This window comes from Equus przewalskii, chromosome 17 (assembly GCF_037783145.1).
Source record: "Equus przewalskii isolate Varuska chromosome 17, EquPr2, whole genome shotgun sequence".
In the NCBI taxonomy this organism is placed as follows: Eukaryota; Metazoa; Chordata; class Mammalia; order Perissodactyla; family Equidae; genus Equus; species Equus przewalskii.
This window is the reverse complement of record NC_091847.1, coordinates 14,333,871-14,357,238: the sequence shown is the minus strand read 5'-3', so window position 1 is coordinate 14,357,238 and position 23,368 is coordinate 14,333,871. Positions and strand designations below refer to the sequence as shown.

Sequence of the window (23,368 nt, the reverse complement as noted above, 5' to 3'; positions counted from 1 at the left end):
AAATTTCAATGGTTTCAAATTACCATTGAAAGACATTACAAATTCAATTTTGGGAAGAACTCTCATTCTTATAGATAAGATATATACTAAGATACCTCACATAAGACTAAATTTTGCTTGTGAACATAAGATAGATTATGCACAAATACATAAAATAATCAAATTATTCAATGAAAGAGAAATATAAGTGGTATGACTGTAAATTAATGATTTTTAACTTAATTTTATGCCTGTGTTAGTGTTCCCTTTAAAAAATTATTTATTCACCAAATTTGCACTGAATTTTAATTGCTTTTCAAACATAAAATATTTTTTAAAAGTCAAGATTTTCCATCATAAGTAATAAATATAATGTATCAATGTCTGGTAAAGACATTGCAAAGAAGATGTTCTTGCATCATTTTACTTGAGGGCTACTTTGAAAGGGAAAACACTCAAGATGAGTATTTTTATTCTAATTTTTGGTGTTATTTATTTTAAAAATCATTCATATTAGTTTGTCATCTCACTTGGCACAAATATAATATTACTCATTTAAGCTAATTGAGACAAATTTCTGATTGGATTTGAAAATCTTCTGTATGCCACTTCTTTACATCTAGATTTCTCCATAAATATGACCTCCATGATTTTGCAGTCTTTGGTCAGTTGTTTACAATAGTCAAATTAATTTTTACTTCAATTTTGAACAATGTTTATACCAATTAATCAAAAATGTATACTGTCAGAATTTAGCACTTTTTTCCTGATTGATTACAGTACTCATTATCAATTTTCTCCATGCTAAATCTTCTAGATAAATCTATAAATGGTTAATACTTGTATTTTCCTCTTTTTAATATTCACACTGCCAGATATGATAATCATGCAAAATAAATCAGCTTAAACAAAACACTGTGAGAGTCAGCAAGACATTGTCTTTGAAGAATTGCAAGGTTCATTGATTTGGCCAAAGATTAATCCTAAACTAGTTGCATATTTGATTCAAAGTTGCCTTGTTAACTCTATTTAGAGAACTTCATGTTATGATTTCACTGAGGTTCTAAGAAATTTTCAAGTGGGACTAAGCTGATTGTGAAAGCTGCCAGATGTCTTGAATACATTGCTTAACAAAATATGGCAGACTTCACTGTATGAGAAGTCATACTTGCCCTTCTACTGACATCTTCACTATGATGGGCTAAGGGATCTTCCAGAGGAAGTGGTGGCTACTCAGTAATGTCAGACATGTAAGATTCATGTAGCTGAATGTCTAACCCAGATGTATCTAAGGACAGGTGATTTGTATCACAACGGTTTTCTTCCATAGGTGATTTTCTCTAAGTCACATAAAAACTGGGTAAATTAATTTTAGGACAATACTCCGGGGTGGCGCCTTTCAAGCCATTTCTAAAGCATTTCATCTATTCTGAAACTGGGCAGATTTGTTGAAACATCATTGCTTTTTCTTTTTATCATAAATTGAATCAAAATTGATAATTATATTTTGTACTGTGGCAGAGAGGGGGTGTTGTGGTATATCATGTAAAATTCCAAACATATAATCTACAATGAAAGAAATAAAAACTATAAATAAAAAAATGTAAACTTTCCCAATCTAGAAGCAGCCTGAGGACATCATGGGCATGGTAATTAGCATCCTCACTATACCAAAAATTCAAGAGCCCGTTATTTCCTTCAGTTTGATTCATTGTTTGTTTTAAATGGTTTACACATAAGTAAGATTTTAAAAAAACTGTAAACACTATTGTGAATAAGATTGAGACTGGTCCTCAGCGTACATCTGACAAAGATAAAAACAAACCATTCATAGCACTGTAGTCCAAGTCTTCATGGATAAAGTGAAATAACATGAAAGTCATGCACAAGAAATTAATAGTAAGTCAAGAATAAGCTTTGTCTTTTAATTGATTATTGAATGTATTTTTAAAGAAATAAAACACGGAATAGCTTAGAAAATTTATACTTATTTTGCATATATGTTAGGACTAATTAATAGAAAATAACAAATTATCCATAAATGTCTAGCATCTTGATTATTTTTATTTTTCCAAGGATCACTTCTCTGGGAAATTATTAACTTTCAAATTTATTATCAAATTTTTTGTATATGTGTATATGTATGTATGTAGGCATGTGTTACATACATACACACAAATATGTGTGTATATATTGGTATGTACATTTGAAAAAGCAGATCTATATATACATAAACATAAATTAATATGGTGTGACATCTTAAGAGTGATTCATTTATTCTTGCATATAAAATAATAAGTGTATATTGTTGGTACTATACAGGTTCTCTGGCTCTAAATGTAAATTTTAATTGTGTTTCCAAACTAGAGAATACTATATCACTATGGTTAAATGGGTAAGCAATACCAAGACGGTGGTCAGATGGTTAAACCGGCCTCAGAACATCTCCATCCTCACAGTCTGTGAGACCACTACTGGTGCTTGTAGTAGAGTGAGTATAATTTATTTTCCTTTTATGCTTAAAATGAAGTAGCTTTTGCTACCTTTCAAGGGGAAATCAGGCAATCCTTTGTGCAAAGACTTCAATATTTAACTTCCAAAGGTAGTAGAAAAAGAGTCCTTCTATTAGGATTACATACTTCAATCCATAAGCTCCCAACTTTGAAATAAGAAATATAGATGATAAACAGAGGAAAACAACCTGAGCTTTAAGAAAATGAATTCTTATATATTACAAAGGATAATCCAAGCCACACTAGTTTTATTCTCAAAGATGAGCTTTCTCTAGATATTTTAACTTCGATTAATTTGAGAATATGAAGTGTGTCTTTCCTATCTTCTTTAAACACATTCCAAAAGTTCTTTTTTTTTCTATAGCTCAGATCAGTCTTCTAAAATAAAAAACTGTGTCTCTGTCCTTAAATTAAGTAAAAATAGTGAGAAAAAATTGGTTCCTAAACCACTGTGTTTTGAAAGGAGATTGTGTTTTGATTTCTGTAGATGGTATTTTGATTTCTGAAATACTGTAATAAGTTTAAATTGTTATATTATGCACTTGGTACATGGTAAAGGATTCTCGATTATTTAACAACAGAATGTTCAGACTTCTGCTTCTGCACACGATGGAATAAATGTTATCAGACTAGCATCCCTGCTGTAATCAACTATGAAACTGTACAAAACACATGAACTATTTGCAGATGTTGGACACCAGGAGTGTAAGGACAGAAATGATGAAATAAAGTAAATGCACAAGATGAGCCTATTTATGACTTCCTATGAGTGATATTTTTGAGACCATCTTTCAAGGAGAGGGAGCCCAAGCAAAGCACAGTGGTATCACTAATCCAAGAAGGCAGCAAGAATCAGAATTTGAGGCTATTGTGGTGGCTGAAATTTGCAGGGCAAGTACCAAAGGATTCAGAACTACAAAGAGAAGAGCTCCGGTAATCTATATAAGGGACCTCGTAAGGCTTTAACTCAATGCCTAGCTGTGCAAGCGCAGGACATGCCTCAGAGAGAGAGAAGCCAATAGAGAATCTGCAGGTTGCGTAATGCTTGGAGATTTTGGAGTTCTGAATAGCAAAATTAGAGCGCTTTCACTGAAAACCCTATGAATTCAACTCAGAGCCCGGAAGGACAATGTATTAGGACTAGAGCTGTTCTAGACTCCTTCAAGTAAACCTTTAAATCAAACCTTGAAGGAATCAAGTCCATCTGCTTGTAAATTAGCTGTCTGCCAGAACAAAGTTTACTATTTTAAAAGGAAAATCAAGAAAAAAATCAACTCTCAGAAATGTAACATTTATTATACCAATCAGTAATAAAAACATACTATCTATGTAGAGATATAGAAAATATAACACACTCACATCCCCAAAAAGAGTCAATAGAAGCAGACTTACACAGGGTAGAGACATTGTAATTAACAAACACAGGATTTTTTTAAAGCTGTTAGAAAGATATTTAACATATTAAATAAAAGCATGGCTTTAATTAATAGACAGATGAGAAATTTTAGTAGAGAAATATAAGCTGTAAAAAAACAACACAATGGAATTTCAGGAACTGAAAAATAAAGCATCTGAAATGAAAAATTGCCTAGATTGGCTTAACAACAAATTGGACACTGTTGTAGTGAGGGAAATAGAAACAATCCAAACTGAAGTCCTGAGGGAAAAAGGGCTGAAAAAAAATTAACGAAGCCTCAATTACCTGTAGAACAATATTAACTGGTATACGTGTAAACATGTATTCACAGAAGGCCAGGCTTGAGATATTTAAGCAGGAAATACTTAGAAACTAATGACTTAAAATATCCCAAATTTGAGGAAAAGCCATTAACCCATATATCCAAGAAGTTAGCATATCCCAAACAGGATAAAGACAAAGAAAAAATACCTAGGCACATTTTACTCAAATTATTGCAAACCCAAGATTAAGTGAAAAAATTTTAAAGCAGCCAGAGAGAAAAACACATTACATATTGGAGAATACAATGACAAGAATTACTGTCTGTGTCTCGTAGAAACAGTGTAAGTCAGGAAACAATGGAGAGACATTTTTAAAGGACTTAAAGGAAAACAATGTCAAACTAGAAGTCTATGTCCTATGGAAATGTCTTTCAAAAAGGGAGACAAAAAAATATTTTTAGGTAAATTAGGACTGAAATAATGTATCATTGGTAGATCTGTACATGAAATGAAGTTATTCAAACTCAAAGAGATGACATCAGATGAAAATTCAGACTAAATGAAGGAAAGAAAGATGCCACAAATGGTGAGTATGTGATAAAATAAAATAAAATAAAATACTTTCTAGTCTTTAATTTTTCTGAAAGGTAATTGATAACTTAAACTAAAACAGTATATATTACAGATATTAATAGAGTCATTTCATAATGATACGGTGTCAATTGATTAGGAAGATATAACAATTCTAAATACACATGCATCTAATAATAAAGCTTCAAAATACTTAAGCAAAATTCATAAGCAAAACATGACAAAATTAAAGAAGGATTAGAAACAATTATACTTGGAGATGTAAGTATTCTTTTCAAAGTACTTGATGAAGTAAGTATTCAAAAGATCAGTAAGGATGCAAAAGATTTGGACAACACTATCAACAACCTAACCAAATTGATATTTAGAAAACATTTCATCTGACAACTTCAAAATAAACAATCTTTTCAAGTGCAAAGGGAATATTCACAAGTCTAAAATCAAAAAGAATTGAAATCAAATAGAGTATATTGTTTGACCACAGGGGAATTAAATTAGAAATTAGTAAGTGAAAGATACTTGGGAAATCAACAAATATTTGGAAAATAAAAAATACTAATGCGCCTAAATCACTCATAAGTTAAAGAACAAGTCACAGGAAAAATTAAAAACTATTTTAAACTCAAACATAATGAAAACACAAAATGTCAAAACATATGCATGAAGCAAAATGGTGCTTAAAATGAAATTTATATCTTTAAATGCTTATATTAGAAAAAGAAAAAGGTATTAATCAATGATAAAACTCCAAGTTATAAAACTAAAGAAAGAAGTGCAAATTTAACTCAAAGTAACTAGAAGGAATAAAATAATAAATATAAGAGCACAAATTAATAAAACAAAAAATGATCTATAGAGAAAACCAATTAAAGCAAAAATTATTTCTTTAAAGCATGAATAATTGATAAATCCTTATTTATACTATGGAAGAAAAAAACCCTCAAATTACCAATATCAAGAATGAAAGGAGACATCACTATAGAGTTTATAAATATTTAAATGGTAAAAAGGGAGTAGTATGCCAATAAATTCTCAAGTAGATGACATGAAAAAAATATTTGAAAGACACAAATTAGCAAAACTAATGTAAGAAGAGAAAGAGCACTTGAATAATTCTATACCAATTAGGGAAGTTGAATCCATAATTAGAAATCTTCCCACAAAGAAAACTCCAGGATCCAGTGGCTTCAATGATGAATTCTATCAACAATTTAAGGAATAACAGCAGTGACATAAGTTATCAAGATGGCAACGTAGGTCATTCCAGACTTCGGTCCTTCTCACAAGAAGACCAACCAGCAACTATTCATAAGCAGGACTTGGTTGTGACAATCCCAGAACCTGGGAGTGAAGCTGAAGCACTCCCTAGACCACAGAGACTGTGAAGAACCCCATTAGAAGGGGACGAGGAACAGGCACACTTTGACCACATTGCCTCTCCCCTAGGCCAGCACAGTGCCACAACAAGAAGACCTACAGTTTCTCCAGTGAGAAAAAGAGATCCCAAGATGGCCATCCAGCTCCACCTGCATTGTGGGTTGCTTCCTAGGAGGCCCACTCGAGTCTCACCTCATAAGGATCATGGAGGAAATCTGTGGGGTTTGTCCTCGGGAGATCAAATTGTGATGGAGAAGGGAGACAGAGCTTATAGCAACCAACACTCAGATCTTGACAGACAGAGTTCATCCTCCCAGTGGCACCCACATAGAAATTCAAACCAGTAGCTTTGCCAGTGACAGTGGTCTCATCTGGTCAGTGAACTAGGTATGTAGTCTGCCTGATACAGGACCCAAAAGGTGAGCTTGGCCAGCGCTGAAGCCTGTTCTGCAGCGCTGCCCAGGCAAGAAAGCTAACTGATAGCCCCACCTACTACTGAGGGCAATCCTCCGCACTGCTGGACCAGGAAACCTGGCCAGATGACCCAGAAAGCTATGTAGCCCAGCTGCACCTGAGCAGAAAGCCCAGCCAGTGGCATTTCCCTTCAGCAGAGCCAAGCTAATGTCTCCATCTGGACAGGGAGTGTTGTGTGTAGTTTGTCTTGATCAGTCTTTAAAGAAAGAGACTTGCCAACCTTTGGAGCTGATCTGTGACCTGATTCAGGCAGGGAAGCTAATTCTTAGCCCCACTCACTGCTGACTACAGCCTCTAGGCCATCCAAACAGGAAACCTAATCAGAGCATCCAAGATGCTGTGTAACCCATCCTACATCCTCACTAACAGTGGCACTTGAGTAGAGAACCTGACCAGTGGCTCTGACCATCTGTAGAGCAAAGTCAGTGGCCCATCTTGCCAGGGAACTCAGTGTGCAGTTCTGCCTAATTTAGGTCCCCAAACAATGAGCTGTGCTGGCCTTGTGGCCCATTCTGCCACCCTGCTCAGGTAAGGAAGGTAATTCATAGTCCAGCCTTCCGCTCATTATACTACCCAGTCCCACCCAACTAAGAAGCTTGAACAGAGAATCCAAGAAGTAGTGGAGCCCATTCTATAGCCACACTTGGGGCAAGGAATCAAGCCAGTCCTATCTAACTATTCTCAGTCAGTGGCACCTTTCCACCTCAGAGCTTGAGCAGTGGTTTCACTCAAAAACAGACTCCAGTAGCAAGCTCCACCTTTTTAAGGACTCTACCAGCTAACCTCTTTACAGCCCCAAGCTACTTGATTGGTGAAGGACTGTTTCTGCCAAAGCAAACCTGTGAAGTTTGGAAGAGGACATCACTTACTCAAATGCCCAGATACCAATGTAAGGAATCAAGGATTGCAAGAAAGTCAGGTAAGCATGACACCACCAAAGGAAATTAATAAATCTCTGCTATCTGACTCTAAAGAAACAGAGATCTATTGAAGCTAAGTTGCTATCACCTTAAAAAAGGATGTTATAAATATAAGATATTTTATGTAAATCTGATGGCAATAACAAAAGAAAAATTTGTAGTAGTTACATAAGAGATTATGATATAAGAGTCAAAGGATACCACTACAAAAAGTCATCAAACCACAAAAGAAGACAGCAAGATAAGAAGCAAGGAACAATGGATCTATAAAACAGTTAGAAAACAATTAAAAAAATGGCAATAGTAAGTCCTTGTCTATCAATAATTACTGTAAGTGGAAATAGATTAAATTCTCCAATCAAAAGAAATAGAATAGCTGAATGGATTTAAAAAAAAAGATCTAGCAATATGCTGCCTACAAGAGACTCACTTTACTTTAAAGACACACATGGATTGAGAGCAAACGTATGAAAAAAGATATTTCAAGCAAATGATACACAAAAGGAAGTGAAGAAACTATACTTATATCAGACAAAATAGACTTTAAGCTAATGGCAACAATAGACAAAAAATGTCATTATGTAAAAATAAAGGGTTCAATCCATCAAGAAGACATAATAATTGTAAATATTTATGCACCCAACATAAGAGCACCTAAATATATAAAGCAAATACTAACAGGACTAAAAAGAGAAAGCAAAGCAATATAATAATAGTTGGAGATGTCACTACCCTACTGTCAACAATAGATAGAGCATACAGAGGGAAAAATCAAAGAAACAGTTCATTTTAATAACACTATAAAACAAATGGACATAACAGACATATACAGAACACTCCACCCACCAGCAGCAGAATACACATTCTTCTCAAGCACATGTGGAACTGTGTTCTAGGATAGATCATATGTTAGACCACAAAAGAAGTCTTAGCAAATTGAAGAAAACTGAAATCATACCAAGTATCTTTTTCTGACCACAATGGTATGAAACTAGAAAGGAATAACAGGAGGAAAATTGGAAAATTCACAAATATGTGGAAATTAAACAAAGAATTATTCAACAACCAATGAATCAAAGAAGAAGTTAAAGGAAAATAAAAAAATTATCTTGAGACAAACAAAAATGGAAACACAATATGCCAAAACTTATGGGAATCATTAAAAACAATTCTAAGAGGGAGCTTTATAGTTATTAACACACACATCTAGAAAACAGATAGATCTCAAAAAACCCCTAATTTTACACCTCAAGGAACTAGAAAAAGAAGAATAAACTAAGCCCCAAATTAGCAGAAGTAAGGCAATAATAAAGATTAGAGCAGAAACAAAAGAAATAGAGAACTGGAAAACAGTAGAACCAATTAATAAAACCAAGAGCTTGTTCTTTGAAAAAATAAACAAAATTGACAAACTTTTAGCTAGACTGACCATGACAAAAAGAGATAGGATTAAATTTTTTAAAAAATTATAAATGAAAGAAGATACATAACTGATACCACAGAAATACAAGGGTTCATAAGAGACTACTATGAACAATTGTATACCAACAAATTGGACAACCTAGAATAAATGTACAAATTCCTAGAAACATACAACCTACCAAGACTGAATCATGAAGAAGTAGAAAATCTGAACAGACTAATTACTAGTAAGGAGATTGAATCAGTAATCAAAAATGTCCCAACAAAGAAAAGCCCAGGACCAGATGGCCTCAATGGTGAATATTACCAACTATTTAAAGAATAATTAATACCAATCCTTCTCAAACACTTCCCAAAAAGGAAAGATCAGGGGACACTCTCAAGTTCATTGTATGAGGCCAGCATTACCCTGATACCAAAGCAAGACAAGGACACTACAAGAAAAGAAAACTACAGGTCAATATCCCTGATGAATGTAGATGCAAAAATTCTCAACAAAATACCAGCAAACCATCTGGTAATTGGTACACCAGTACTGTAATGTGGAACACCACATTAACAGAGTGAAACATAAAAATTATCTCAATAGATGCAGAAAAATCATTTGACAAAATCCAACATCCATTTATAATAAAAATACTCAACAAAGTGAATATAAAAAGCACCTCAGCATAATACAGAAGTCCATATATGATAAACCCACAGCTAACTTCATACTCAATGGTGAAAAGTTGAAAGCTTTTCCTGTAAGATCAGGAACAAGATAAGGCTGCCACTCTCACCACTCCTATTCAACATAGTACTGGAAGTCATAGCAAGACCAATGAGACAAGGAAATGAAGTGAAAAGCATCACAATTGGAAAGGAAGAAGTAACACTGTCTCTATTTGCAGATGACATGATTTTCTATATAGAAAATACTAAAGACTCCACTGAAAACTATTAGATCTAATCAATGAATTCAGTAAAGTTGTAAGATACAAAATCAATGTACAAATATCAATAGTGTTCCTATACACTAACAACAAATTATTTGAAAATGATTCCATTTGCAATAGCATCCAAAATAATAAAATACTTAGGAATGAATTTAAGTTACAAGGTGAAAGAATCTACACTGAGAACTATAGGACATTGATGAAAAAAGTTGAATAACACACAAAAAAGTGGAAAGATATCCTGTGTTCATGGATTGGAAAAACTGATATTGTTAAAATGTCCATACTACCCAAGGCCATTTGCAGATTCAGTGCAATCCCTGTCAAGATTCCAACAGAATTTTTTACAGATAGAGAAAAACAATCCTAAAATTTATATGGAACCACCAAAGACCCTGTGTAGCCAATGCAATCATGAGAAAGAAGAACAAAATTGAAGGCATCACACTGTTGGATTTCAAACTATATTACAAAGATACAGTAGTTAAAACAGTATCACATTGGCATAAAAACAGACACACAGGCCCATGGAACAGAATAGTGAGCCCAGAATTAAACTCCCTCATATATGGTCAACAAATATTTGATAAGGGAGCTAAGAACATCCAATGGGAACAGGATAGTCTCTTCAACAAATAGTTTTGGGAAAACTAGATGACCACATGCAGAAAAATGAAATTGGACCCATATCTTACACCAGTCACGGAATTTAACTCAAAAAGACAAATATAAGATCTGAATTCATAAAACTTCTAGAAGAAAACATAGGGAAAACTTTTTAATTCGGTCTTGGCAATGAATTTCTAGATATGACATCTGAAACACAAGCAACAAAATCAAAAATAAACTAAATCAAACTAAAAAACTACTGCACAGCAAAAGAAACGTCAACAAAATGAAAAGTCAACCTATGCAATTGGAGAAAATATTTGCAAATCATATATCTGATAAGGGCTTAATATGCCAAATATACAAAGAGCTCATATAACTCAATAGCAAATAATATTAATAATAATAATTCAATCAAAAAATGGGCAAAATACCTGAATAGACATTTTTCCAAAGAAGACAGTCGAATAGCCAACAAGCACATAAGAACGTATTCAACATCACTAATCATTAGGCAAATGCAAATCAAAGCCACAATGACGTATCACCTCACACCTGTTAAAATGGCTGTCATCAAAAAAACAAGAGATAAATGGTGGCAAGGAAGCGGAGGAAAGGGAAGCCTTGTACACTGTAGTGGGAATGTATATTGGTCCAGTCACTATGGAAAACAGTATGGCAGATCCTCAAAAACTTAAAAATAAAACTACCACATCATCCAGCAATTCGTCTTCTGGGTATATATCCAAAGGGAATGAAATCACTATCATGAAGAGATATTTGCATCACCATGTTCATTGCAGCATTATTTACAATAACCAAGACATGGAAAAAAACCCAAGTGTCAATCAATGGATGAATGGATAAAGAAAATGTGATATACACGGTGGAATACTATTTAGCCATTATAGAAGGAAATTCTGCTATTTGCAACCACTTGGATGGACTTTAAGGGCATTTAAGCTCAGTGAAATAAATCAGACAAAGACAAACACCGTATGATCTCACTTATATGTGGAATCTAAAAAACCAAACTTGCAGAAACAGAGATTAGATCTGTTTGCCAGAGGTGGTGGTTGGGGGTGGTGGGAGTTGAGTGAAGGTGTTTAGAAAGTACAAGCTTCTAGTTACGAGATAAATAAGTTCTGGAATGTAATGTACAGTATGATAACTGTAGTTAACAATACTGTATTATATATTTGAAAGTTACTAAGAGTAAACTTTAAAAGTTCTCATCACAAGAAAAAAATTTATAGCTATATGAATTGATGGATGTTGACTCAACTTATTGTGGTAATCATTTCACAATATATACATATATAAAATCATTATGTTGTACACCTTAAACTTATACAGTGTTATATGTCAATTATATCTCAATAAAACTGGGGAAAAAAGGAATAAATTCTACATTCTTACATTCTTCAGAAAGTGGAGAAGGAAGAGAAATTTTCAGCTTTATTTTATAAAGGTGACATAATCCTCTTATCAAGACTAGACAAGAATGTTACAAGAGAGAACAAAAAAATCCTTAAGCATATTATTATATCATCCCTTGCAATATAGAGTACGGTGCATCATGACTAAATGGTGTTTATCCTGGGAATTTAGAATTGGATTAATATTGAAAACCAGTCAATGTAATTTATTATTTTAACAGAAAAAAAGAAGAAAAATAAATAACTATCTCTGTAGATGAAGAGAAAGCAATTGACAAGCCTCAATACTCCTTCATGATAGCTTTCAACATAAATGGATAGAAAGTAATGTCCCCAGGCTGATAAAGGACACCCACAAAATACCCCCCGAAATGTTATACTCAATAGTGAAACACTTTCCTTGTTCACCATGAGATCAACAATAAGGTAAAAGATATACATTCTAACTCTCTTAATGCAAACTTTGTTAGAGACTCTATCCAGAGTAACTTGCCAAGGAATGAATACCATGATAATCGGTAAGGAAGAAGTAAAACTATCTTTATTTGTAGGTGGTATTGTCATAAACATAAAAAGTAAGAAATCTACCAAAAAAATACTAGAATAGGTCCCAATTCACAAGTCAAGATACCACCTTCAACCATTTGTTCCATTTCCTGATTTTGACCATTTTACTGTTAAAAATATGTAAATATGTAGAATGTCGTGATTTTTAAAAGAAATTCTTGCTGAATTATTAGGGAGTAAATGGATACAATGCCTCAAAATTGCTTTCAAATTGTTTTAAAAAATTATATTCCTAGCTTCTAATTGATTTTGAAAAAATACACTTCCACTTTCTTCTCAAAAGATTTAGAAACAGGAGAGAGAGAGAGAGAGATAATAAAGCAAGCGGAGCAAAATACAAATAAATGAGGAACATGTCTAAAGGATATGTAGATGTTTCTGGAACTGGTCTTTTAACTTCTTTGTAAGTTTGCACTTGTTTCAAAATAACTAAGAAGCAATAAAATATATATCAATATACTCATATTATTATGATGGAAAATAAAAACACCATAAAAATCTTTAAAACATGAAATACATGAGGATGAATTTAACAAATAATGTGCAAAATTTCACTCCTGAAAACTACAACTTTACTGAAAGGCATTAAAGAAGACCTAAATAAGTAGAACTTATTTCTTGAATTGAAAAGCTTAATATTATAGATGTCAGTTCTACGCAAATTGAATTATGGTGTCAATAAAATGCCAATTAAAGTCCCAGCAGACTTTTTTTGGTAGAAACAGGCAAGCTGATTCTACAAGGTATATGGAAATGCAGAAGACCTTGTGAGCCAAAGCAATCTTGTAAAGAAAAAGAATGTTGGAGGAGTTGCACTAAATGATTTCAAGAATAACTAAAAAGCCACAAAAACTGAGAGATTGTGGTAGAGGCATGAGGAAACCCAAATAGATCAATTGAACTGAGTAGAGTTTCCAGAAATAGATCCATATTTATGTGATCAATTGATTTTCAATATAAGTGCCAAAACATTTCAGTGGGGGGAAATGGTGCTGGAGCAATCAATAATCTAATGAAAAATACAATGATGGTTGACATCTATCTCATACAATATTCTAAAATTAATTTGAGATAAATTGCAGCCCTAAATCTAAGAGCTAATACTGTCAATCTTCTAGATGAAAATATGGGATATAACTTCACAATATTGAATAGGTAAAAAATCATTCATCTTAAATAACAAAATAATACATTTGGCATCATCAAAATTAGAAACTTGTTATCAAAGTCATGGTTAGGAAATTGAATAGCTAACCACAGACTGCGAAAAAATATTCTGTAAAATGTGTATCTGACAAAGAAATATATACAACTCAATAATAAAGTGACAACCCAATACAAAATTCAAAATGTGTGAAAAGATACTTTTAAGGAAGTAATAAATGCATGAAAAAGCACTCAACATGATTAGACACTAGGAAAACATAGATTCAATCATAACGATGTAGCACTGCATTCTATTAAAATGACTACAATGAAAACATCAGCAACAGAGGCCGGCCCCATGGCCTAGTGGTTAAGTTTGCATGCTCTGCTTTGTGGCCCAGGGGTCACCTGTACGGATCCTAGGCGTGGACCTGTACACTGCTCATCAAGCCATGCTGTGCTGGCATCTTACAAAGAAGAACTAGAATGATCTACAGCTAGGATATACAACTATGTACTGGGGCTTTGGGGAGAAAAATAAAGAGGACGTTTGGCAACAGGCGTTAGCTCAGGGCCAATCTTCCTCACCAAAAGGCAAAGAAAAAAAAAAACCAAATGAACATCAGCAACAAAAAGGGTGACAGATTTAACTGTTGACGAGGAGGTGGAGGATTGAAATTCTCGTTCTTTGTAGGTAGATGTATAAAGTGATACAACAACTTTAAAAACTGATTTTACAGTTTCAAGTTAAACACACATATAAAAACATATTTATATATATATATATGTTATATATATATACCCAGTAATCTTATTCCTAGATATTTGTACAAAAAATAAAAACCTGTGTCCACCAACGAACTTTTGAAAATATCTTTAGACATCCCACAACTGGAAGAACCTGAAACTAAGATATATAACTGTGTACGGGGCGGGGGGGGGGGGGCGGTTTGGGGAGATAAAGCAGAAAACAAAATCTTTAGAAAAATTTTTTCACAATAGCTAAAAAGAAACTACCCAATTGTATATTAGCAAGGAATGGATAAACAATATGAGGAGTATCTATACAAGGGAATTCTACTCAGCTGTCTAAAAAGAAACAGAATACTGATACACTCAACAGTACCAATGGATCTCAGAAAGGTGTTATAAAAGAAGCCCCCCACAAAAGAGTACATAATACATAGTTTCAATTACCTGAATTGCTAAAATGGGCAGAGCTAATCCACGGAGAAAGAGTTCAGAAGAGCAATTGGCTTTTTGGAAACTCTTGGAATGGGCATGAGGAAACGTGTGGAAATGGAAAGGTCTTACATCTCGATGGAACCTTAATAAGTTTGTCAAAACTCATCACATACACTTAAGATCTGTACATTTCACTATTTGCAAATTACACTTCAATATTTTTAAAACATTGTTTTTAAATGGCCTATAAAAGAAATACAGAGAAAGAAATTTCTCTTTAATTGGAGTGAGGTGGAAATGAGGCAGATGAGTTGGCCATTTACTTATTGGGTTTGACTGATGCTCTTCACATTTAATTTGTATTTATTAGAAAATTTATTTTCATCACTCTTTCATTTGGCTAGCTTGTAGACTAACTAGGATTTCATTATTTGTTTGTTAAAGTGTTCTGGGTGGTTTCTTATTCAGCTGATTGCTAAGTCATTTAAAAATTGTCATGTGTATATTCTAGTTAGAGAAAGCCTGTCATCTTCTCTTTACAAGGATAATCCTTCTAGGTAACAGCATGGACATATTAACATGCTTCAATAGAAAATAGATACAGGAACTCTATCGTAATCTTGATTTGATAGCTTATTTATATTCTATCACATTTCTATTCTTTTTGTAAAGTTCAAAAAATTTTACTTTCTGTTAAAATTGAAATAAGACGACAAATAATCATGTGAAATTTTGGACTCTCACGGGTCCTAACAAAACTTAGTGACACTAAAGAGCAGCGGCATCAATATGTTTTTGTGTGTGTTTTACCGATATCAAGGACGGTTATTGCTGACTTGTGAATAGAAATCAAAGAATGATTTAGTTAGATGTTTCCCTGATGCTACATATAGAGAAAAATCTATTTTTAAAAAACACCCAGAAAAGAAAAAGTGGTCAATTATAATGTAATAATAATATGACTTTATAAAGGGAAACTGGTTCAAAAAAACTATAAATAAATAATTATTATTCTTTACAATTTGAAATGAGTACCTCTGCATATATGCCAAATCCTTAATATATTGTGATTTAGTTTTCTTCATTTGAATACTTCTATTATAGAATCATTTTTTCCAGAAAACTACAAAATATTTCATGTTACTACATGTAAACAGCATTATTAAAATTTATTTTATCTGCATATATTTAACTTGAGCTTCAATTAGTCTAATTTTGCTTTTTGAAATATAATTCTGGTTCTATCCTTTGCAAGATTATTTTAAAGAAACATACAATTTTGCCATTTCAAATTTGTAATTGTTTTTCCCTAAGGGAAAAAAATGACTATGATGAAGAGTACATTGAATGTTGACAGAATGTTCACCTTTTCCTTTTATTCATGGCTGTTTGCCCAGTTCTCTTGAAGGACTTAATATTTTTGTTCCTGATGATGCTTAGAGGTGAAAAGACACAATGTCTAATGGTTCAAAATAGTTTGAATGAGGTAATCAAACAGAGCTGGAAAATGGTCTTCTATCCCTGGTGACTTACCACTGGGAATTCTGAAGGAGCTTACCAAGGAAAAGACTTTATAATTAAATTATCATTTAATCCCAATTCCCTACTTATTCATTCCGTTTAAATCAATAATGACAAGGGATCTCTCATGGTATTTCACCAGCAACGACAGAAAAAAAATGCCTAAAGGATAACAGTGTAAAAAAAGTTAAATCAATGCATGTTCATTTTGGTCTTTAGATGCTTAACACAGTTAATTGTTTTGTTTCAGAAATACGAGATGACATCAGATACATGGCTCTCTAAACAGGTATGGCGTAGGTGGTCTCTTTATGTCACGTTTTGGCCATTGTGCCCATCCTATTCACCCATTTGTTATATATAACTTTCTCTTAAAAATTATTTCAGTAATATGCCTTAAAGTCTTTGGTGTATTTGACTGAGTCTTTTGCATTAAAATATTTATTACTTGGGCTTTCGATGACATCGTTTGTGAAAAGGTTATTTTTGGTTTTTATAGGACGTAAGTTGAAGAACTACCAGGATTCATTTCAGGATCATTCGTATAAGTAAACTTTTGTGTAGATGAAAGAGAAAAAGTTGTGAGCCGTAAAACTAGAAACCATCAGCATTGCTCAAATTGCCCAGAAAATTGAGCAAACCTCCACATAAATTGGTTACATGGAGATTATTCAGATGAACGCTTCTTTCCTTAGATGTATCCTAGCTCTCAATGCTAGTTTGTGACAAAAATGAAGCTGGAATGAGACGATCACAATAGAATAACTACCAAATATCTCTATAACATGGTCTCCTACTGGCCACTTTAGAAGGAAACATGAGTAAATTATCCAAATATGGCTGAACCCATTTTGCTACTAACTCCATCACTACTTCCTGCAGAGGGAAGTGTTTTGTTTGGTTTGGATTTTTGTTCTTTACACTGATCTTTTATTTTATGTTCTCTCCCTAGATGTCACGCATATTGTGGTTTCAATTACCATTCGTATAATGAGACCTCCAAATGTATAGCCCAGGCAACCCACTTCTCTGAGTTCTGAAACATCCAAATTCATGCTTGGCATCTCCTCCTAAATGTATAAAAGTAGCTGTACACTCCACAGGTCCAAACTGAACATCTCCCTCTTCTAGTCAGTTTTCTGTCTTCTTATCATAGGAATCAAGGCCGTAATTATCCACCCAGCTATTAAAATCATAAACCTAGTGGTCATTCTTGAACATTTTCTCATCCTTATCTGCATATATTATTCATCACCAAGTTCTTTGATTTTGCTTTCAAAGACCTCAAGTCAGTTTACTTTTCTGCAATTCACAAACACCATACAGGATCAAACTACACATACTCCAGTTCCTCCTTAACTGGTGAACTCTTAATCCCCTAGGCACCAGCCAGTCTGCTCATTCTCCACACTGCAGGCTGGCTGAGCAAACTTTTCAAAATATGTATTTGATTGTCACCATCCACATTATCATCATACTCCCACTCTCACGACTAAAACAATTTTTATCTATCCCTTTGTTCTACAGATAAAGACCAACATACTTTAAGGGTCCACAACGAATTAAATTGAAAGCTTTTCCAGCTCTGCACCATTCCGTCTTTTAGCCAGTTTTCTCCATTCTAGGCACGTTAGCCCACACAGTCACAGTGTCTTTCTATGAAATATTCCTTCTAAACAAAATTTTCTCAACTGCTTTCTTACATGAAGGCTGCTCACTTTTCAAACCTCGGCTTAAATCACCTGCTTAAGAAGTTACCTCCTCCAACCATTCTAACCAGAGCCTGTCCTTCAATAAAAGTTGTTTTAAAATCAAGTGTAATATTTGTATAACAGTTATACAATTATTTCTGTGATTTTTTTTACTAATTTACAAAGAGAGGAAGTATATTTATCTTTTTGTTCTCCATTGTAAACCAAATGTCAAATATAGAGTCTGATCATAAGAAAAGTACCATAAATACTTGTTAAATAAAGAAAGAAAAAGAGTAAGAAGGACAGTGAATGGGCAAAACCATTGCTTGTTTCAAGTATAGGCCTATCTGTCTATCTATCTATCTATCTATCTGTCTATCTATCTACCTATCTATCTATCTACTGATACATATTAATATAAGCTGTTTAATCTTAGTCAATGTGCAAGATGAATTTGGGGAAAAAAATCCTTGATTTTGTAACCAATAATGGACTCTCACAAAATGAGGTTGCATACTGAAAATAAAAACAATGCAAAACAACAGCATAATATTGATATATTCTGAATTGATCTGCATTAGTAAACCTATTTTGCTACCATTTTTATTGCCAGTGACATTCGTAATAGTCTAACATATATCAACATAAAGCATGCTCTTTGGGGATTGTGTTATCTACATTTTAAATCCCAAATTTATGAGTGTTTTTTAAGCAAAGAAACCAGTGGTCAATTATTCAGTAAGAAAATAAGATGGTAGCTTGTCACAGTTGACATTTTCTCCAGAAGCTCTAAGAGAATTTCATGAAATACTCAGAATTTGATGAAATTTGTAGGATAAGAATGGTATTAGTAATGAGATGAAGCAAATTTTCAAGGACGATTAAAAATTTAATACAATCATAATATGCTCACTTTCTGGATAGTAGGAAGAACAGAGAGAAGGATAACCAGTGTACAAAATGTTTGGTCAAAGGATAGAGTTTGGTATGTCCAATTCATTGCCTTGTGTATCATAAACACTGACTTGCTTAAGGTCATGAAAGTGGACAATGAGATTGGCTTCAGTTTCTTTGATCGTAGGAAAGGGTCTGATTAGAGCTGCATGTTTATAGCCTGTTATTGTCTAGTGGGGAAGGTTTTAAGCTCAGCAATATATTTCAATTATAGTACCATTTCTAAGGTGCTGAAATTGGAGGAGGGGGTACAATATAAAAAGTAGGATGCTCAGATATCCTCATACCACAAAAAGGCAATTTATTTTTGGAGCAAAGCACAAGGGGAGAATGTTGAGTAAGGGAGGAGCTAATAGTTGGAGTTAATATGGTGGATAAAGTGATATATATAACAAAGTTTTTTGCCCCTTGTGCATATGCATTCACCTAATCAATTATGAGTAGGACACCTACTGTGTCCTAGAAAATAGAGCTAAAAAGATAAAATTGAACGTTACTTGCCTAGCGAAGGAAGGTGACCATGTAATAGAGTGCATCGAAACTCATGATAGAGATAAATACAGGATGGTCTTTAGGATCTCTGAGGAGAGATTTCCTAACTAAGAGAGACTCTTTAACTACAGAAATTTGAAAACGTTTTTTACTTAAACAATTATAAAAATTGGTAAGATTTGGCACAAAAAGCAAGACAGAAAGATTGGTCCAGACAGAAGAAACCCCATGTGCAAAGGCAAAGAGAGAAATATCCCAGAGGGTATTCAGTGGAACGTACAGAATTATTGAGTCTATCATAGTTGAAAGTTGTGATTCACTCAGTCAAGTATCTTGTCAGTATTTAGTATATTCCCAGTGATGCAATTTTCCCATGCCTGAATTGTACTACTTCAGAGTTTTAAATTTATCACATATATGGCTTTATATTTTCATGTGTGTCCATGAAGTAGACAAGGAAAATATTATCCTTGTGTTTCTATCAATGAATATTACTAATGAAGCTAAAATCAGACTCTTGAGATTATTAAAATACTTATTAATTTACTTATTCATTCAGTAAATAATCATTAAACACAATTGGTGTGACAGGCACTGTCCCAGGTGTTGGAGTTACAGCAGGGGAGAATGCAAGATTCCTGCCTCACGGAGCTTACATTCTAGAGGAACACTACCTACCTACCTATCTACCTACCTACCTACATGCATATATACACACATTCACTCATACACAAAGAAGATTGAATAATAAATAATATGTTGGGTGGTGTTAGTTGCTATGGAAAAAAATAGAAAGTAGGTAAAAGAGGATGAGGGATTCAGATACAGTTGGCTGCTCTGACTTCCTTGATCACCCTTTATATAGGGTAATCAGGAAACATCTCACTGATAAGATGACATAGAGCAGAGATATGAAAGAGATACAAGAAAGAACCAGACAAAGGGAATAAAAAGTGCAAAGGCCCTGGAGCAGGAGCACGCACAATGAGGAAGCGGGAGAAAGGAAGAAGATGAGATGAGAAAAAGAAGGGAGGGCCAGATCATCTCAAAGGGCTTGTAAACCATTTAAAGACCTACAGAGGAAACCATATCCAAGCCTTGCTTTACGCCATACTATAATCACTCTCACTAATTCAATAGGAAAGAGCTCAATGTTTTATTAGTTAAATCCATTTTCTTAATGTTTCCCCTGTAGCGTGAGAAGGCAATCTATATGTATAGCCTCCAGATAATTTTCAAAAGTAATTCTATTGATTTAACACGCCACTAGAGTTTAATTAAAAAAATCATCAAATGGGCATTTGTGTTTGCGTGTTTGTGGAGGGGTGAGCAGTGAGGATGGGAAATTTCAGTTAAATGACTTTCAATGAATTCTTTCCAATTTTGTTTCCTTTTGGTTTTTGTATTTTCAGGAAATTTATGTATCCATCATCGGAAATATATTTTCAAGTAACTAGAGTTGCTGAGTGAAAGATTTCAGAAAAATATATTAAATATTGTGCTTTATAAAATTTTCTAAATTAAACAAATTACTTTGATAAACTGGTACAGATGTCCACATTTTGCTTATCTTTGAAGGATAAATTCCTAAACAGAATCATATCTTATGTAAGGATATGAAAGTTCTTTTTTGAACCAATTTAAAATGTAGCTTTAGTCTAATTGTGAATTTTTCTTATCCACTATTCAGGAAACTTCCCCATCCTTCCCACCATTCAAACACATACATACACGCGATGCATCATTGAGTTCGCTTTAAAAGAAACACTATCATACACTTATTTTTTAAGTAAGTTGACTATTTTCCAAACTAGTTCTAAATCAATAATTGGTCTAATCCAAGCATGAATTAGCAATAGTTGACAGCACAAATTTCACATGCCATTTTCAGATTGTTATATGCACTTCTGTGTTTTAGAATGAGGAGCCTGTGTTTTCTAGAGATGGCAGCAAATTCTTTATGACAGTTCCTGTTAAGCAAGGGGGCCGTGGAGAATTTCACCACATAGCTATGTTCCTGGTCCAGGTAAGTGCCCGCTTCTTTCTGTGGTTTCGTTTCATCGCCGTCACGTTAAGGAAGGCTCAATTCTTGTGCATTCTGAATCTACAGTTAATGCCTGTGAAGTCCAGCCATATCTCTAAGTCAGGGACGTTTTAGGAAGAGGATCCCTATCCATAGCCATAAATTCAAGCTGTACCTTCCCACCAAACAGTCCCAACATTCCATAAAATTTAGTGAGCCACACGAGTGCTATGAGTAGGGGGTCTTGGGTTATAGAATTTAATAAATGAAAAGTGCCCAATACCTGCTTTCAAGGACCTGAGGACAATCTAGAGAAGAGTTTTCATTCAACAAATACATATTACCTTTGTTGTACAAGTCGTATTTTTAAGGTGTTATAAACGTTTTAAATACTGGAAGCAAACTAAATGTCCATCAAAATTTGAGTAGTTGAATAAATTATGACACACCTCACAAGGAAAACCATGCAGGTTTTAAAAGCCAGGATAAAATAGATTTTTTATGTGTTGTCAAAGACATAGTGTCTGTATTATATTTCTAAGGATTTTCTCCTAAAAATAGGGGAAAAGAGGGCCAGCCCAGAGGCGTGGCAGTTAAATTCACATGCTCTGCTTCTGCAGCCTGGGGTTCGCCAGTTCATATCCTGGATGCAGACCTACACACTGCTTATCAAGCCATGCTGTGGCAGGCACCCACATGTAAAATAGAGGAAGATGGGCACAGATGTTAGTTTAGGGCCACTCTTCCTCAGCAGGAAAGAGGAGGATTGGTGGTGGATGTTAGCTCATGGCTAATCTTCCTCAAAAGAAAAAAAAAAGAAGTGTGAAAAGTAGGGGAAAAGGTTATTTTTCCTCTAAATTTCAAATTCATATTAACAGTTTATACAGTTTATCTAATTGTAAAAAAATCTGTAAGTTCACAATAAGCAGTTTAAATTTGACAAGATTAATGAGTCAATTTGAATCTAATTTCCGGTAACAAATATTCATGACAAATAAGGTTTTCCTCAAAATCAAATAAATAAACATTCTAGTCTCACAGGTAGGAGACAGTTTATGAAGATAAGCATTGTGGATAAATTGGAATCTTCTATGCGAGTTTTATAAACGAACTAGCAGAGAATCACTTTCATACTTAGAAACTAGAGAGTAAGTATAAATTGGCAAAAGATCCCAAAGCAGCATGGACACTTTTATGTTTTCAAAACCTTCAAGTCTTATGCATATTTTCAAACTTTTATCATTATCTATATATGTATTTATATCAGGCAGCTCAGTGCCTTGAATTCTTAAAATCTTGTATCAATAGCTTAAAATTTAGCACTTCTTAAAGTTCTGTACTATTAAAATAATTGTCATGATTTTAACTTTAATTTTAATCAAAGCAAAAATAAATTATTTGGAACATATATAATTTCCACGATAGAAATGTAGATTAATTTTCATAGTATATCATTAAGTTGGAAAAACAGGTTATAAACTAATGTATAGTGTGATCTCATTTGCGTTCTAAATAAATATATGCACTTATATATGAATAAAATTTTTGGTGATTCTATATCCAACTATTAAAATGATTATATCAAACAGGTAGAATTAAGGGAATTGTTTTTTATGTGAACTGGAGGGAACTTCACTAGCAAATTGCTTTCCTGGTTAACTTTTGCTGGGTATTCGTAAACTTTACTATCGTAAATACTAGGAAGATATTTTCGCCAAAAAAATAAATCACACTTTCCAAATCTTGCAATTGACGGTGACATTTTACTGAATTTTTAAATCCCACTATTTTATATTCAAGAAGCTGTGTAAAAATCCTGGTGGTCAAAATGACATACAAATTGT

General features: G+C 33.6%; 1 protein-coding gene across 4 annotated transcripts in view; it reads left to right on the top strand.

Moving 5' to 3' along the window:
* DPP10 (dipeptidyl peptidase like 10) overlaps positions 1–23,368 on the top strand; it is a 1,232,656-nt gene that overhangs the window by 1,140,864 nt on the left and 68,424 nt on the right. For all 4 annotated transcript variants that reach the window (XM_070581203.1, XM_070581202.1, XM_070581204.1 and 1 more), the window contains 3 exons: positions 2,347–2,470; positions 16,612–16,650; positions 21,420–21,527. In XM_070581203.1, coding sequence (XP_070437304.1) covers positions 2,347–2,470; positions 16,612–16,650; positions 21,420–21,527 — 271 coding nt within the window. The remainder of the gene's footprint in view (positions 1–2,346; positions 2,471–16,611; positions 16,651–21,419; positions 21,528–23,368) is intronic.